This window comes from Acanthopagrus latus, chromosome 8 (assembly GCF_904848185.1).
Source record: "Acanthopagrus latus isolate v.2019 chromosome 8, fAcaLat1.1, whole genome shotgun sequence".
NCBI lineage: Eukaryota > Metazoa > Chordata > Actinopteri > Spariformes > Sparidae > Acanthopagrus > Acanthopagrus latus.
Window position 1 is genome coordinate 10,444,778 of NC_051046.1, and position 15,450 is coordinate 10,460,227.

At 40.2% G+C, this 15,450-nt stretch overlaps 3 protein-coding genes across 10 annotated transcripts in view; 1 reads left to right on the forward strand and 2 right to left on the reverse strand.

The window, feature by feature from the left end:
• The window catches only part of foxb1a (forkhead box B1a), a 55,567-nt gene extending 54,077 nt beyond the window's left edge, over window positions 1–1,490 (reverse strand). For 2 of the 5 annotated variants that reach the window (XR_005076712.1, XR_005076707.1), the window contains exon 1: window positions 1,354–1,455. The gene's annotated coding sequence lies outside the window, so the exon portion shown is untranslated. Of the gene's footprint in view, window positions 1–1,353 lie in introns of all 5 variants that reach the window. The other 3 variants (XR_005076711.1, XR_005076710.1, XM_037108566.1) reach the window with 3 other exon arrangements.
• bnip2 (BCL2 interacting protein 2) lies at window positions 1,417–12,958 on the forward strand. Of its 4 annotated transcripts, XM_037108563.1 has the most exons (12): window positions 1,417–2,439; window positions 5,629–5,724; window positions 5,863–5,930; window positions 6,037–6,213; window positions 7,871–8,053; window positions 8,228–8,330; window positions 8,410–8,541; window positions 8,624–8,710; window positions 8,805–8,903; window positions 10,137–10,172; window positions 10,702–10,729; window positions 12,227–12,958. In XM_037108563.1, exons 1-11 carry the CDS (start codon window positions 2,084–2,086, stop codon window positions 10,712–10,714), a joined length of 1,350 nt encoding a protein of 449 aa, XP_036964458.1. In that variant the 5' UTR covers window positions 1,417–2,083; the 3' UTR covers window positions 10,715–10,729; window positions 12,227–12,958. The 4 variants fall into 4 exon arrangements, with proteins under 4 accessions (XP_036964458.1, XP_036964456.1, XP_036964459.1 ...); XM_037108561.1 differs by lacking the exon at window positions 10,702–10,729; XM_037108564.1 differs by lacking the exon at window positions 10,137–10,172.
• Window positions 12,713–15,390, reverse strand: gcnt3 (glucosaminyl (N-acetyl) transferase 3, mucin type). The gene has a single exon (XM_037108565.1). It carries the CDS (start codon window positions 15,095–15,097, stop codon window positions 13,811–13,813), a length of 1,287 nt encoding a protein of 428 aa, XP_036964460.1. The 5' UTR covers window positions 15,098–15,390; the 3' UTR covers window positions 12,713–13,810.
• Between the last annotated feature and the right edge of the window lie 60 nt (window positions 15,391–15,450).

Below are 15,450 nucleotides of genomic sequence, written 5' to 3' on the forward strand. Positions count from 1 at the left end.
AGTCTAAAACTTTGTATAAAGGGCTGTTGACTTCCCTTTATAGAATTATTCTACTAATAGTAGGCCTAGAGTAAACACTAATAGAGCAGTGCTGGAAGAAGTACTAAGATCTTGAACTTAAGGAACAAATACTGCAATGTAAATATCATCAGTTGCAAGTCAAAATCCTACATTCAAATATTTCTTTCACCAAAGTTATAGTATAAGCAGCGAGAAGACAAAAATGCACTTGAAGTATCAAAAGTCGAAGTAATTCTTATGCATTATAGACATTTTCTGGGTGGTATATTGTTATATTGTTGTACTCTTTTGTTAAAGATATAATATGTAACAGTACTGCATTAAAATGTTTACTAGAAATGTTATATATTTTGTTGAGTTGTGTGCTGACATTATCCTAAATGTTTCCAACAATGTTCCAACCCAGAATAATCACTATAATAGTCAACTTAAGTGAGGTGATGCGTTTCATTTGCTCTTCTGTTGCTATAGCTTCCACGGGAGCCACACAGAGTGAGGAGGGAAGTTGGCGAATGAGTCTAAATTTAAGTCGAATATAGTTTTAAAGCATTACTTTGTCCACAAACATTTCTGCCTGAGTCACAGATAGATTTTTCATCAGCACTGGTCACTATAGCACCACGATGAGGACAACAACTCCCATGATCTCACGCAACTTATGTCTCTTAGAGACACTTAGTTTAAATGGCACAGAGTTAAGACCTCTCTCTGGAATAAAGTAAAGCATATAATAGCACAGCTGAAAATATCCATGTAAAATAACTTTTAAAAATGATGACTTGATTGAATGTAAGCCTGATTAGTTGCTCAGTAACATACCTCCAACTATGTACAACTGGCAATGTAAATAGTCTTGATGATAATGTGGAAACACAGTGAGGAGATATTATTTTCCCCCCATCAGCAGAGGGCACTGAAACTCTGCTGGACACTGACAACTAAACAGTTCAGTGCAGCCAGAAGTGGCAGGGGTGCCAGGTTTGAAGATTTTCCACATTGCAGTCAGAAACATTAGACGCATATTTTTGTAATACCAATACATACATAAACCCTATGTTAAAGCCTTTAACTATTGTTATATGACATAGTTTGTTATATAGTACTGCTGGGGAGAAATGCGCCTTATCAACTTTGTTTGAATGTTTCAACTTGTGGGACACTGAAAGGGGAATTAATCACTAGATAAAATACATTTTTGCATCGTGAGACGAGGCAGTGAAAACCTTATCATTGACATGGTGAAAAAGCCGCAGCAAAACCGCGATGTAAAATAATCTGGTGTGCATTTTTGTGTGGATTTTGAGGCTTAGGAGAAGAAAAAGACATACAAACCTGCAGTAACACAACTGGCAACCCCACAGTACACCCTGCTGCCGCTAGCAGGAAAAGTAACAACAGAGCGCTTCAGTTAGTTAGCTAGCGTTGTTGGCAAACAACCGCTACAGGAGAAGCCGGCGAGTTAAATCAGCGGATACTGACTTTAAACTTTACAAGAATCAATGGGACCGTTGTCCTAACGTTGCGTCGTAGTTGACAACCGGGTTGATTTTGTGGCTTCATGCCGACGTTTAGCGTACAAAACTAGCTTGTCTTTTGCTGTGGCTAAGTGAGCTAACTGTAGCCCCGTACGCTAGCGTGACCAAAGTCTGTTACGTCCACGGGAGAGCATTCTGACTTGGAGGAAGGAAGGAAGGGAGGAAATTGATAAGTAGGATCACTGCGCACCGTTGCTTATGCAAAGCTAGGGCACTTTTTGTACTCCCGAGTTCTCTCACTGTGACGCATTTAGGAAAGGTGACTATATGTGCACCCGGTGTGACATTTAACACCGTTAAGCTAATAAGATATGCTGTTAGTTGTCATAGCTAGCTGTCAACAACAACAGCCCTCTTGGCTAGCCGTATAGCGGACGGGAGCTACCACGCTAGCCACAAACTTCTAAAAGAAGTTGTGTAAGTCACATTCGGCTATCTGATATATGCCGATAAGCAAAGCGGGGTTTTGAGCGTGCCATTGTCGGACTCTTTCACCTGCTCTAAAACAAGGTCGACTGGAGAAACTCATGGCATCGGATGTGATAGAGAGCGAAGCGGTGCTGAAGGGTGTAAGTGATATGAGTTTGAACAATAGCAGCCCAGATTTTGTCACACCCAGGAGGACTCATGAGGAGCTGGGAAACAGACATACATCTAGTCCTTCATCGTCCGGGGTGTCCGGAGAAGGCTACGAGGAGGAATTAGACGAGTTGCAAACTAGCACAGCGTCCACAGTTGAAAATGGCGAAGAGGCTCTTCAGGAGAGTCTAACCAAAACAAGAGGTACGCCACAGGAAAGGACAACTCCAGACAATGAGCAGAAACAGCCGGGAGCAAGGAGCTCAACCCCAGTGAGCCTGCCGCCACATGCACCCATTGGAAGGTCTGTATTTATGCTGGCAACATAAAACCATTAGCTGCTTTGTGGTTTCATCTTTTCTGCTGCAAGAATGCTGTTCTCCCAGACTACCTGAGGCAGATGGATGTTTTCCAGTGCCCTGGGTGTGAATGTTATTTGACATGCCAGAGATTCATCTCCTGGTCAGAGCCAGGGCCAGTGCTAATCATGCTGATTTGCTGTGCTCAAGTTCAAATTCTTCTCTTACAGGCAAAAGTGACCCATTTGATCCAAAACCTACCTCATAACAGCTGACAAACCTATAGCACTTTAGGAGGGGTTGAGTGATTATCTACGCTGGCCGATTATCAGGGCCGATATTGTCAGATTATCTGTATCAGAATCTACTTTGGCTTTGAGTGCTTGATCCTCCACTCACTTACTCCACCAGTATCTGATTGCTAATATGTATCTAATAAATGTAGTGGAGAGGAAGTATAAAGTAGCAGAGAATCGAAATAGTCAAGTAAAGTAACTCAAAATTGTACTTAAGAACAGTACTTTACTAAATTGTACTTGTGTTTAAATATTGGTATTCAGTCTGCTTGATTTCATAAATCAGTATCATATCGACCCCTGCAAAGCCATATCGGTCGACTCTGACTGTTTAGACATATTTGTAATTCATCGCCTGGTCTACAAACAGACATTAATACCGAACAAGGTGGAAATATCCTTCCCAAACCTCTTGGCATCCCTGTATTTGTAGCCTGGCCAGTAAAGCAGAAGCTAGTCTGAAGCTGGTATGACATTTATTTCGTGAATATCAGAGAGAGGAGGGACACAGCAACAGGAATACCTGTGCAGTCTCATCTCACTGTATCCAGCTGGGGTTCAAAACAGGAGGATCATATTATAATACGAGGACTGGGACTAGAAAATTCTGCAAAACTATGTCAACATTGGAAACTCGTAAGCTGTGCATATGATTGCAGGGGTGGTTTTCAGACTGTGATGTTGTGCAGGTGTAACTGTCATCTGTGGACAGCTGAGCAACGTCACTTGCACAGAGCATCACATGGCTGACCTTTGTCAAATGTATTAAGGAGAAGACAGATCTTCATCTCTGGTTCTTGGCAAACAAAACTGCATCATTAATTATAAGTATGTGGAGAAGAAATCAGTGTATGTAGAGGCTTCAGGTGGAGAGAAACATTAGACGACAAATCCTGTTTTATACAGAGCTGATATCAGGATTTTATTTCTCTGGAAATACCTATTGTGTTGATACATGTTTGAGAGGATGAGGCGGTGACATATTTTCTCTATTTGTCAGATTTCAGATTTCAGTTTAGAAATTTGAACTCTGAAAAGGCTTCACTAAATCTGAAATCAGTCACTTTTTATTTGATATGGACAGATTACGATCATATACAGTTTTAATACTAATCTGCAGCCAGCAGGGTACACAGATTTTAACTTGCTTACAAATAGTAATACTAATAACAGTAGTAATTCCAACAGTCCATTAAATACATCAGTATTTATCAGCTGATTTATATTTTGTATTGATAATCTTAATTTACAAAGTAAGGAGTGGGCTAACTAAAGCTGTTAGATAGATGTACTAAAGTGAAACGTGCAATATTTGTCTTTAAATGTGGTAGTGTAGAAGTAGAAAGTAGCTTGATTACTTTCCACCACTTCCTGTAGCCCAACTCAGCTCAGCACCGCAATTCAAATTATTAAAACAGTGCACTTTGACTGCAATGGTTCCCTTTCAGGAAACCACATTCCTGAGGCACTTCTACCTCTCTCAGTTGGATTTCAAATGGGATGTGGGGATTAGTGCTATACATAAGCAAACAGCTAAACTTATACATTATGAAATGTTGAGAACCGAATTCCCAGAATGTGTTTGTGTCTGGGAGCGCAAGTACAGTCATGTACACGATTAATGCATCAAAGGGAGCTCTGTACATTCAAAGATACAGATACCATGATCAGCATTAGCAAGTAGCCTTATGGTTTATAAACTAAGCCCTTCACACAAGCTTGTAAGCTATTCAAGAAGCCAGTGATCTGATTATGTGGCCAGTTGTGAGCTGAAACTCTCGAGGAGATTCTTTGTAAACATGCAGGACTCATCTATCCAGAAGCTGGCACAAAAAAGTTGTCATGATTATTTTCTTTGCGTGTCAAATGATTTTGTTTGTTGAAAAAATGCAACCGATGCTGGCCAGAACCGCTGTGATAGTTAAGAAGCACAAACTGCTTGGTATGTCCTGACTTGGTGTAATGCTAGGTGCTAAGTAACAGGCCATGTTGATCACACCACATGAATAGTGGTAGTTATCCTTCTAATGCACAAGAATTGGAAGTTTAAGGTACACCCTGAAAATAAAAAAGTGGCTGAAGGTGTAAATATGATTCCATGTTACTTCTTTCATGTCATGTACATTGTTCAGTCTGATAGATACTGGATTTTTGGGGACAAACACCAAGACTGATTGGGTATCGATATTGCACTTGTCCATATTGCAATTATATGTTTGATTAATTGTGCAGACTAAGCGCATATTAGACAACATGTAGCCTGATATCAATATATCCTGATATGTCTTTGATAGGCCATTATAAGAAAAAAGTGAGGAGTAGGCATAATTGATTTGAGTGTTGGTGAAAAAGTTGTCTGTGAATTTAAAAGCCAACAGCTACAGTATTACAACAGATAATACTGGTGTAGACAAATAAATACATACAATGAATGGAAAAGTTTTGCATCTGTTTACATAAATTAGCTCGTAGATGGGTCTGTCTCTGGTTATGTGTCGTTTTCTCAACATAGCCTTGCCTGTTGACAACATTAAGACCTCCAACCTCGTTGGCAGAGTGTATAATCATGTGCTTTTGTGTAGTTTTAATCATGTGTATAGTCTAGTACTGTTTTATCACAGTCACTATCCATATCCACTAACTCTGTTAAGGTTTAAGTTGCTGATGCATTAACCAATGAACACAAATTACTTTTGAATCTTAGTTTATCCCTTGAGTACAAGTCACAACCAAAATGTTGACAGATACCAATTATGTTTGTGGATTTAGGTTGTCATGCATAATCTCTCCTAGCCTAGCTCTTGATCTTAATACCTCTGTTGTGCAAGGGGAGTTTTAGCAATTACAAATCACTAAACATTAAAGATGGCATAACCTTTTTAATGTTTTATTTCCCAGCCTGGAGCGCCAAGAGTCAGTTGCCACAACAGAAGCCCGTCTAAGAATGGAAGGAGTTGAACTTAAGGAAGAGTGGCAGGATGAGGACTTTCCACGGTATAGTCAATCATCTCATAATGTTGTTAAATCATTTATGGATCACGGTTCAAAGCTTTGTATCACATGTTTGTGTTTTGAAAGTGACATGGACAATAACCCTACTAAATTCCTGATTACTTCCTGTTTGGATATTAGGCCATTGCCAGAAGAAGAGGAGCTTGAAGATGAGCTTTTTGCAGGAACCTCTGAAGAGGCAGACCCTGGTAGGGAAAACAGTCTTGTTTACTGTGCATCTGAAAAAAATCTGAACGTATCCATTAATTGTTCTCTCAAACAGTATAATCACTGATGATTTGGCATCTACTCTAGGCTATGCAATGAATCATGGCAAGAAGGCAAAGAAGAAGCTTGCAGCTCCAGAAATCAGTCTTACACTGGACCGCAGTGAAGGCTCTCTTCTCTCTGATGAGCTCGATGAAAGTACAGAGCTGGACCTCGATGACATAGACACACCCTCAGACAACAGCAATGAGTTTGAATGGGAAGGTAGGAACTTTATATCATGCAATGACAGTGCTACAGTAATATTTAGTACTTCATATCTTATCATCCTGTTTGTTTTGTTCATAGTTCCAAACATTACAAGTTGTATTTACTTGACAAAGTGGGGAGGTACAGAGATAATTTCAAAAAAATTCAGCCTTGTTGGGTGAAGCAAGTGTGTTATAAGACCAGACTTTTATTTCTCGGTGCTTTGATCCATTGGCTTTTTCCTTCCTTGATCTTACAGATATGGGTAGGCAGCTGACTGCCCCGAGTGGAGTTAAAATGTGCTCTGTTGTTTTTGTGTTTCCACACTGCTGCCTTCCTCTTTTTCACTTGGAAGAATTGTTTCCATTCAGTGCCTGGAAACAGGCAGCAGGCCAGCAACAGGTTTCTCTCTTCCGTGTGGTAAGGTCTCCTGGACAGCCCCCGTTTTTTTCCCTCCAAACCATGAGTCAATCAACCCCTATTGTCCAGATTATTTCTTAAGTTGTTCGACAAATCCTGGGGAGGTTTCATGTTTCATACCCTTCATTTTCAGTTGATGTTTTTTGTGCATGTCATTTTTCCTCTCTCTGAAATTTTGATCTTGAGGAAACAATCAGAAGCAACTTGTCAGTGAGGAAGTGGTTTAATCTGCAGAGTAATGCTACAGTTATCAGTTCTAGCCTTTGGAGCTATTTCATAACTTGCTGTTTTAGCTTTTTGTCATATTTTTCAAGATATCACAAGAAATTAGACAGTAATTGGATATTAACATCAAAGCATAATGTGTTCCTTATGACTTACATTTGTCATCGTATGATTTAAATCTTACATTATAACTCAAGATAGGTCTTTATTGATCCCCAGGTAGGAAAACAATGTTTTGCCACAGCACAAGGATAGACATCAGTAGAGGTAGAGTGGGAATGCTACAAATGAATCATGCAAAGTATGTAAAATCAAATAATAGCAGAAATAGGAACTCACAATTACAAGGAAAAATTGAAACAGTGGTGGGATCAGTAGCAGCAATTTTGTGCAGCATTATGTGATTCTAAATGCTTTTTTCTTGATGGTTTCATAAATGGTCAACATCTCATTAGTTATTTTAAGGATACATTTCTAAAGAAGTAACACAGATCGATGTGTTTGATTTGTGTATATATATTTATGAAATGGGCTTTTCAAAGAGAGATCCTCAAGAAAGCGTGTTGCTGTGATTTGGTTGCACTCTTCACTTATTTTTCGATTCTGCTTGTTGCATGTTCAGTACACATGATCATTTCACTACTGTGCTTGATGTCATACACGTCCTACAAATGATGCGCAGATGTCTTCCTGAGAAATGTTTATTAAAATGTGATGTGATGGAGGTTCATGAGTGCAATTAATTTTCCCCCATTGGGGGAAAAAAAAAAAAAAAAATGACAGAGAGACTAAAATTTAATTGTGATTGTTGGTGTTAATTTAGAGAGAAAGCATGTCAAGATATAAGCACCAAATTAAATGTAATGTTAATTTTCATTGATCGAAATGCATGTGATTGAAAAGTTTGATAATGAATTATTAAGTGATCCTTTGATAAATGATTTGATCAAAATAGATCTGATTTGATAACATCAGGCAGCCCTCACATCCAGGGGATGTAATATTCATACTGAGTCTTCTCCTTCAGACGATCTCCCCAAGCCGAAAACCACAGAGCTGCTGCAGAAGGGTGTGGAGTCGGTCCAGGAGTACTCAGTGTCCGAGGAGAGGGAGGAGGGTCGACGCTGGCGGGTTTTTCGCATTGGAGACCAGGAACACAGAGTTGACATGAAGGCCATTGAACCGTACAAGAGGGTGATCAGCCACGGAGGTTGGTGGTATTACATTGTAAAACGTGGCACACTCGCTCAGGACTACAGTCATTTTAAGCATGTCTGTGCAAGATGAACAAGCTGTTTCAGATTTTTTAGACTTGAGCTGATCAGCCTGTGTCAGTGTTTTGATGCTGAAACATACATTTTTAAACTCTGATTTTTCACTGCAGGTTACTATGGCGACGGTTTGAATGCCATAATTGTGTTTGCTGTGTGCTTTATGCCTGAGAGCAATCAACCAAATTACAGATACATCATGGACAATTTATTCAAGTGAGTGTTCATTAGAATTCCTCTGGCCTCGCGAGCCAAATATTTTCCAACCAGCACTAATGGAATTTTCCTGTCGCAGGTATGTCATCGGCACACTGGAGCTCTTGGTTGCTGAGAACTATATGATTGTGTATTTGAACGGGGCAACCTCTCGGAAAAAGATGCCAACTGTCGGCTGGCTCCGAAAGTGTTATCAGCAGATTGATAGGAGGTGAGTCTCAGTTGTAGTTTCTACAATTTATATCAAAAACCGATGTGTGGCTCAACAGCTTCTCGCAACTCTTTCTGCACAGGTTAAGAAAGAACTTGAAGTCTTTGATAATCGTCCATCCTTCTTGGTTTATTCGCACCCTGCTGGCAATCACAAAACCTTTCATAAGGTAACTTCAGTGTGTAAGGTTATTGGAATATTGAGATATAGATCTTCTCGGTTAACCTTCAGATCCTGACACTTCATGCCTCTTCTCTTCACAGCTCCAAATTCAGTCAGAAAATCAAGTATGTGTACAGCTTGGCAGACCTTGCAGAGCTGGTTCCGATGGAGTATGTGTCCATACCAGATTGTATCAAACAGTAAGTGTGCTCCATTGAAACCCATCAGCACGTCTCAAGCTTTTGAAGTAAGACAAAAGTCCTTTGAAAAGACTAAATAAATCCTGTCTGTAAGTTAATTAATATAATTCCAAGGCCATAACAGACATTTGTTTTTTATACCTCTGTGTTTGAATCGACTGTAAGCATGTAGGCATACTCATCATGCAGTATATTTACTTATCAGGGTGTTTCCTGGTTGAGGGTTGAATAATAGAAGACTTGTTCTGTTGCCATATGAAGTTGACCTGCCATCCTGCAGGCCTTTCCTAAGCTCTCATTTGCGCTCAGAGGTGTGATGAGCGAGGACACGCAAGAGCAGCCTTCACAGAAATCTTTTTACCAGCCAACACACCCCCTTAGTTTTAGATCTGATGCTGCCATGGATCAGTTTGATCTCATACATTAAAACATCACTGGAGTCTCATGCCAGAGTGACAGGGAACAGTTTAAACTCAAGTGTGTCACCATCAAGTTTTATATTTTTTGTTTTCTGATTCCCCATCGAGTTAAAATGCCAATTGTCGTGGACATCACTTGACATGGCGGTGCAGAGGAAAGGATGTCTCATTTCTCTTAAAACATCATGTTTCAACAGCTAAGATATAAGGAAAAGACACAAGTGAGAGAGACATGGATGCAATTAAGAGAAATGTGATTAACCCAAGATGTTGGTGGTTTTTGGTTGCACATTTCATATTTGTCCCAGTTTGCCCCCGGCAGGATTCAGGCATTTCCCACAATAATGAACACTCTGCCGACAAGCATGATTGTCTTACTTACATGGTACTTACTTGTATGTGTTATTATTGATGCAAACTGCAAATATCTAAGTGTTTTCCTTTGTAAAACGTACATTTGATGATGGTTATGCACTGTCTGAGCTCTTTGAACTTTTCAACAATTATGAGCGTGACTGGAAATAATCGCATCTAGATAATTTTGTCCTTTTTGTACTGCTGTAAAAAAGAACACACTCCTCATTTTCTAGTGTTAACCTCGGCTGTTACGCATTGCTGTTGAGCTCATGCTGAGAAATGGCTCATGCTGTATTTTTCCTTGATGTGGCTTAACCTGAGGGTGGACCTTGTATCCTCGTGGCATTTAAAAAAGACGCAGATACTCATCAAATGTTTTTTTTGCTCTTGGATGTTTGGTTGCTGTTGGCTGTGTATTTCTCCTTTGCTTAACGTCATTTCCCTGCCCCCTCTTAAGGTTTGACGACGAAAAAAATAGGAAAAGCCGTAAAAGGTATATGCACCTGCACCCAGGATCAGTCTCAGCATTTTTTATTTTTCTTTTTTGCAATTCACAAAACTAACAAGGCAATCCGTTGGCTCTCAGAAATGCACCAATACACCTCAGTCTGTTTCGTGTTTTTGTAGTTGGATGATTTGCAGCTACCCTCTAGCCAAAATCAACAACTCTGCTCCCCAAATGTCCCACTTTTTTCCCTCTCAGTAGATTTAGCAAGTTCCCTAAAAGAGCAGGCTGAGAAGCTGTTTGATTGGTTTCCAAAAATAGGTGGCTTGGTGATTATTTAACCAACTAAATCCCATTTCTGAGCCAATTCTGTGAAGTTAATCTCGTGAAGTTAAATGTCTTCTTTAATTATTTCCTCAAAATCATAACAGCTGTGTGTGGTTTAAAACATGGCATGTACCTTCATGGCCTTGAGATCTGTTTTTTTTTTTTTTTCGTGTTTACAAAGTTGGTGTAGATGAATTGCTGCTTTTGGGGCATCAAGTAGCACTTAATGCATGTTTCTTTTAAAACCCAGGTTTAGATTTTGATGAAGTTGATGTTGGGTAAGTTTGTCTCTACTACTGAATGGGGTGCAACTACAAGGAAGTAGCTCATCTTAGTCACTGTGGTATGTGGTTGCACAGTAACCATGTCCCTCACATGGTTCCTCTCAGTAACTCGCCCTCACCGAACACCCGGCCTGTCCACTCTCACAGCTCTCTGCATGACTCACTGCATTCCCACTCCCTGCTGATGTTTAGTAATCACTACAAACCTTTGTTAGCCTTCGCTCGCAGAAGTATTCTGCTCATTACTGGTAAGTAGTGAGCGTTCAGTTAATTTGCAGATGGGATGTTGAACTAAACTAAACAATAACCACAGTGTTTTCAAAGAGACTATTTTGTATAAATCTGTTAATTGAGAGATTTGCAAGACAAATGTGCCAAAGACTTCACATACTGTCCTGAATTTGAATTTAAATTAAAAGACAAAATCAATAAAAACAAACTTGCAAAATATGCAAAATGCAGTTTTTTAGCACAAAGCTTGTAATCATCACATGGCCACGGATTGTAGTTGATTGTTCACCGGTTTTCAAAAATGCAAAGATTGTAAATAGTTGTTGTCCAATGAGTTTATGTACAATATATGCAGTGCAGTGCAGTCCAAATCCCAGATTTTCCATGTTAAATTTGATTTTCAGTTGTGAACATTTTCAGCACTGAGAGCTGTGCCATTGTTAGTCTATTGTCTTTATTTCTGAAGTTGAACACCATTGGTTTCCTGCTGTGATGACATTTGTAACTTTTTTTTATGTCGATGTATTTACAATATTATAACTATGATTTATTTTACCTATCATTTGGAAACAAACTATTAAACACCAAAAACAAAAAATATGAATATCTGAATCTGAATAAAAAATCTCTTAAAAATGAGCTTTCAGTTGCGATAAATGAATTTAAAAGCAGGAAGTGTGCAGTGTTAATTTAAGCAGTTGTTATGAATTTAGTCTTTGCCTCTACACAAAAGTGCTCATTAATTTTAGTCTCGTTTTAGCAAAGAAAACTGAGAACATGGTAGACAACAATTAATCAATTATTTTCTCTCATTAAAGATGCTCAATATGACAAATGAGCCTCTGCAAAGATGTCGTATTGATGTCATTAAGTAGCACACTGAGGTTCAAATAAGTGCATTTGTCTTAGAAGGATTCAAACAAGGTAAGAACCTCATAATAATAATCATAATAATAATAATAATAATACTGCTGATACTGATGGTTTGTACCACCCAGATATTTTAAGTGCTTTCACTGAAAAGTGCATGGATGATATTTTAGAATGAATTTAATATATGTTAAATACAAATAGGCCAAATTAGGTATTTCTTTGGGGAATAGTTTTGATAAGAAAAAAAAATTATTCTCTTTGTAATAGTGTAAAGGTAATGATCACATTTCATGATGTGATTATCTGAAAAGTGTGTTTATGGGCAGTGTAGCCACCTTGTTTATGTCAGCTGTTCTAATGACGACTAATGACTGTATTTGTCTGCAGAATCGACCAGGACATGCACGGCAAAGTGGAGATGGCTGCAGCTGCTGTTCCAGAGTGACCCTGCTCGCACTGCTAGATGTGGAGGAGGAGAACGATGAAGAATGTTTAGACCCGCAGCCACTCTTCTGTTTATATTCTGGGCAACGTGACTGGAGACTTAGCTCTTTGCATCGAGAAAGTGCCTTTTTGAAACTATGCTGCCTGTTACATCCTGGAAGTTACTTCCGGCTTGATCCTTGGCGTTTTTTCCACATGCTGTCTGAGATGTTTTTAATCTTTTTTACTGCCGGTATATCATCATGTCAAACTTAGCTTATTGGTGTTACCTAGTGACTGTATCTACACTTTATTTAAGGCACTCTGTTACAAATGGTTGATGCATGTTCTGCTTTATTACATTTAAATATATATTTATATTCAAAAAGGTGACAATGGAGAGAAATTAATATATTTTTATGGTTGCTCTGATTTTAAAACCGCATTTTAGGTCTCTGACCATTTGAGTGGCATTTCATAGAACAAGTTTTGACATCAGCCTTTTTTTCACTGTTCACTGCTGACGTTCTCTGTTTAAAATCCTGCCTGGGGAAAATAAAGTTTTATTTTTTGCCCCCTCACATGAATGTGCCCCTCTGACTGGTGGAGAGAGAACATCTGTGAGAGCAACAATCTGCAACAAAAAAATTGTAGGTCTTAATGTAACATTTCCTCCAAGTAAAATCATCATCCACATCATTGTTTTGTATTTTGTTTATTCCATCCAATGCCGGATTTGTGGGGTAACAAGACAGAGATAACAATATTGCAGTATTTAAGAGTGTTTAGAGACCAAAGGCACGATTAAGACCATAACCACATTACAATAGGTTGTGCAGTTTTTGTTCCTTATAGATCTTTTCCACTAGATGGCACTACACATAAAGATTTCATTGAAATCATAAATAAAGCCATGGGTAAGCTTGACAGTAAACATTGAAATACACTGAATATATTTAAAAATCTGACAAGATCCATGGTAATCTGTTGAAAAACAACATAAACTGCACAAAATACAATAAGTTGCAAGAAAGCAATTTCAGTAAATTGGCACTGATATTAGAATGCAGATTGCTACATAAGGCCCATATCAATACATTAACAACAACGTTCACTTGTAAAACATCTATATGAAATATTACATGACATGTAATATATTGGAGTATTTTGGAGTAATAACCCTTTTTAATTTACATGACATCACATGATGGATAGCATAGAGCATCCTAAACTATTTCAATCATTAAAAGGTGCACTATGATTCTTTTCACAGGCCTAAAAACAACAGATCAGAGCTCTTGGTACAAGCTATATCCGTTTGCTAATGTGAACTTTAGGTGTCCTTTAATGGAGAGGGATTTAAAATAACCAAATACAAGAACCAAATTGGCAGTCAAACAGTCCTAGAGTTCTAGAATAAATGACAAAATGACCCAAATTGTTACCCAAAAAAACTTAGATTGCCCCTTAAGTGCGGTTTCTATAATATGTATGATTAAGTATGATGAGCTGCCTTCGTTGATACATCATAATTTACATGTCAGGTGATTAGAAGCTCTGCAGAACGCCCGAGTATTGACTGGTGAGCAGTGATTGCTGGCTTAAAGCTTTAAAATGCAGCACTGCCTCCAGACATCTTATCGCGACGTCATCGACCTCCGGATCGAACTTATTTGCGAAGAGCTGCTGTTGGCCCAGGACCCACGGGAGGTCCCCGGCTCCGTACACGCACACCGCCCTCCTGTACTGCCCGGTGCACGGACTGTACGGGGCCCCTTTCCTCACGTCACCCGCCAGATAGGCCCAGTTCACCACACGGGCGAGCGCGTGCATGTCCGTGGTGTCGTACTTGCTGTTCGCAGGAACTGATCCGGGAACAGTGGGCATCCTCTGCAGGGTGGCCCACAGGTGCTCGTCGGGGCTGTACGTGTCCTTCTCCCACTCCAGAAACTTCTGGACCTCTCCGTCCCGCATCACGTGTTCCACAAAGGCCCTCGAGACCACAAAGTAGGCGCTACCTGAGAACATGGGGCTGCTGATGGGTGGGGGGCTCTTTCTCACGTTTGTCCCGATGACGCTGCTGGTGACGTTGTGGTGGTACAGCCAGCGGTTCTTCTTGTAGTCGCTGGTGACTTCGGTCTCCAGGCTGTTCCTCCCGTTCAGGGTTTTCAGCGTCTGGACCATCTCCCTGTTGGTTTTGATGGGGAAGTCGGTCCCGCAGGTGTTCAGCAGGTACTTCCACCGGACAGGCGATCTCAGCAGGTCTTCCATGCAGTTTAGATCAGCCTGCACCCGGGACCATGACGCGTATATGACTGTTTCTAATTTACTGGCCACAAACACATTAGGAAAGCAGGAGACAATTGCCCCCACGGACGCCTGAAATTCTTTTGAGGCCTTCTGGTCCACGTGCACACAGTAGATGTTCTGAGGGGTGTAGATGGCTCGCAGGAGCCGCTCGAACATCTCGATCTTCTCGTGGATCACCATGGAGTAGGCGATGGGGAAGTCTATCTCCTCTTCACTGAGAGGAACCGTAAAGAAACCTCTGTTTTCCACATAAGCCGCACAGTCTTTGGTCACATTGAGGTAGGAGTCCTCAGATAGAATGGCCTTTCTTGTCCTGGAGGACAGCAGCACTTCTAATTCCCCGCTCATGCCCTCCGTGTCCCCACTGATGATGGCCGAGCAGCCAGGCAAGTCAACAGAGAGCTGCTCTGGTATCCTGTGATCAGACACCGCCTGCCTGTTAGAAGCGGAGTCCCAGACTAGGAAAAAAAGGAACATACCCATGAGGATGAGAGGGAGGCACCTCAGCGACCTTACAGGAGACATGTCTTTGGCTTGAGGTGATATTGAGACCGGTGGCCTTCTTGTCCTTCAGTGCGAGTGAGATCAAATGAGGAGATGCCACAACGCTCCCATTTATTAAAAGGAGCACAGGAAGAATCAGCCTCCAAAGTAGGTGTGTCAAACAAAGGTGTGGAAGAAACTGCTGCGGAAAATCTTGGACTAAGTAAATAGGATCTCGCCAATTGCATGTGCAAACTGCCAATGATGTATTAACTGAGAATACAGGTGGAGTAAAAAGACAACACCTTCAGATGACAGAAAACTTTGCCTTGAAGTTTGTTCATGTATTGTGTGCACATAATGTAACTGCACCGTCACTTGTCATATAATCAGTT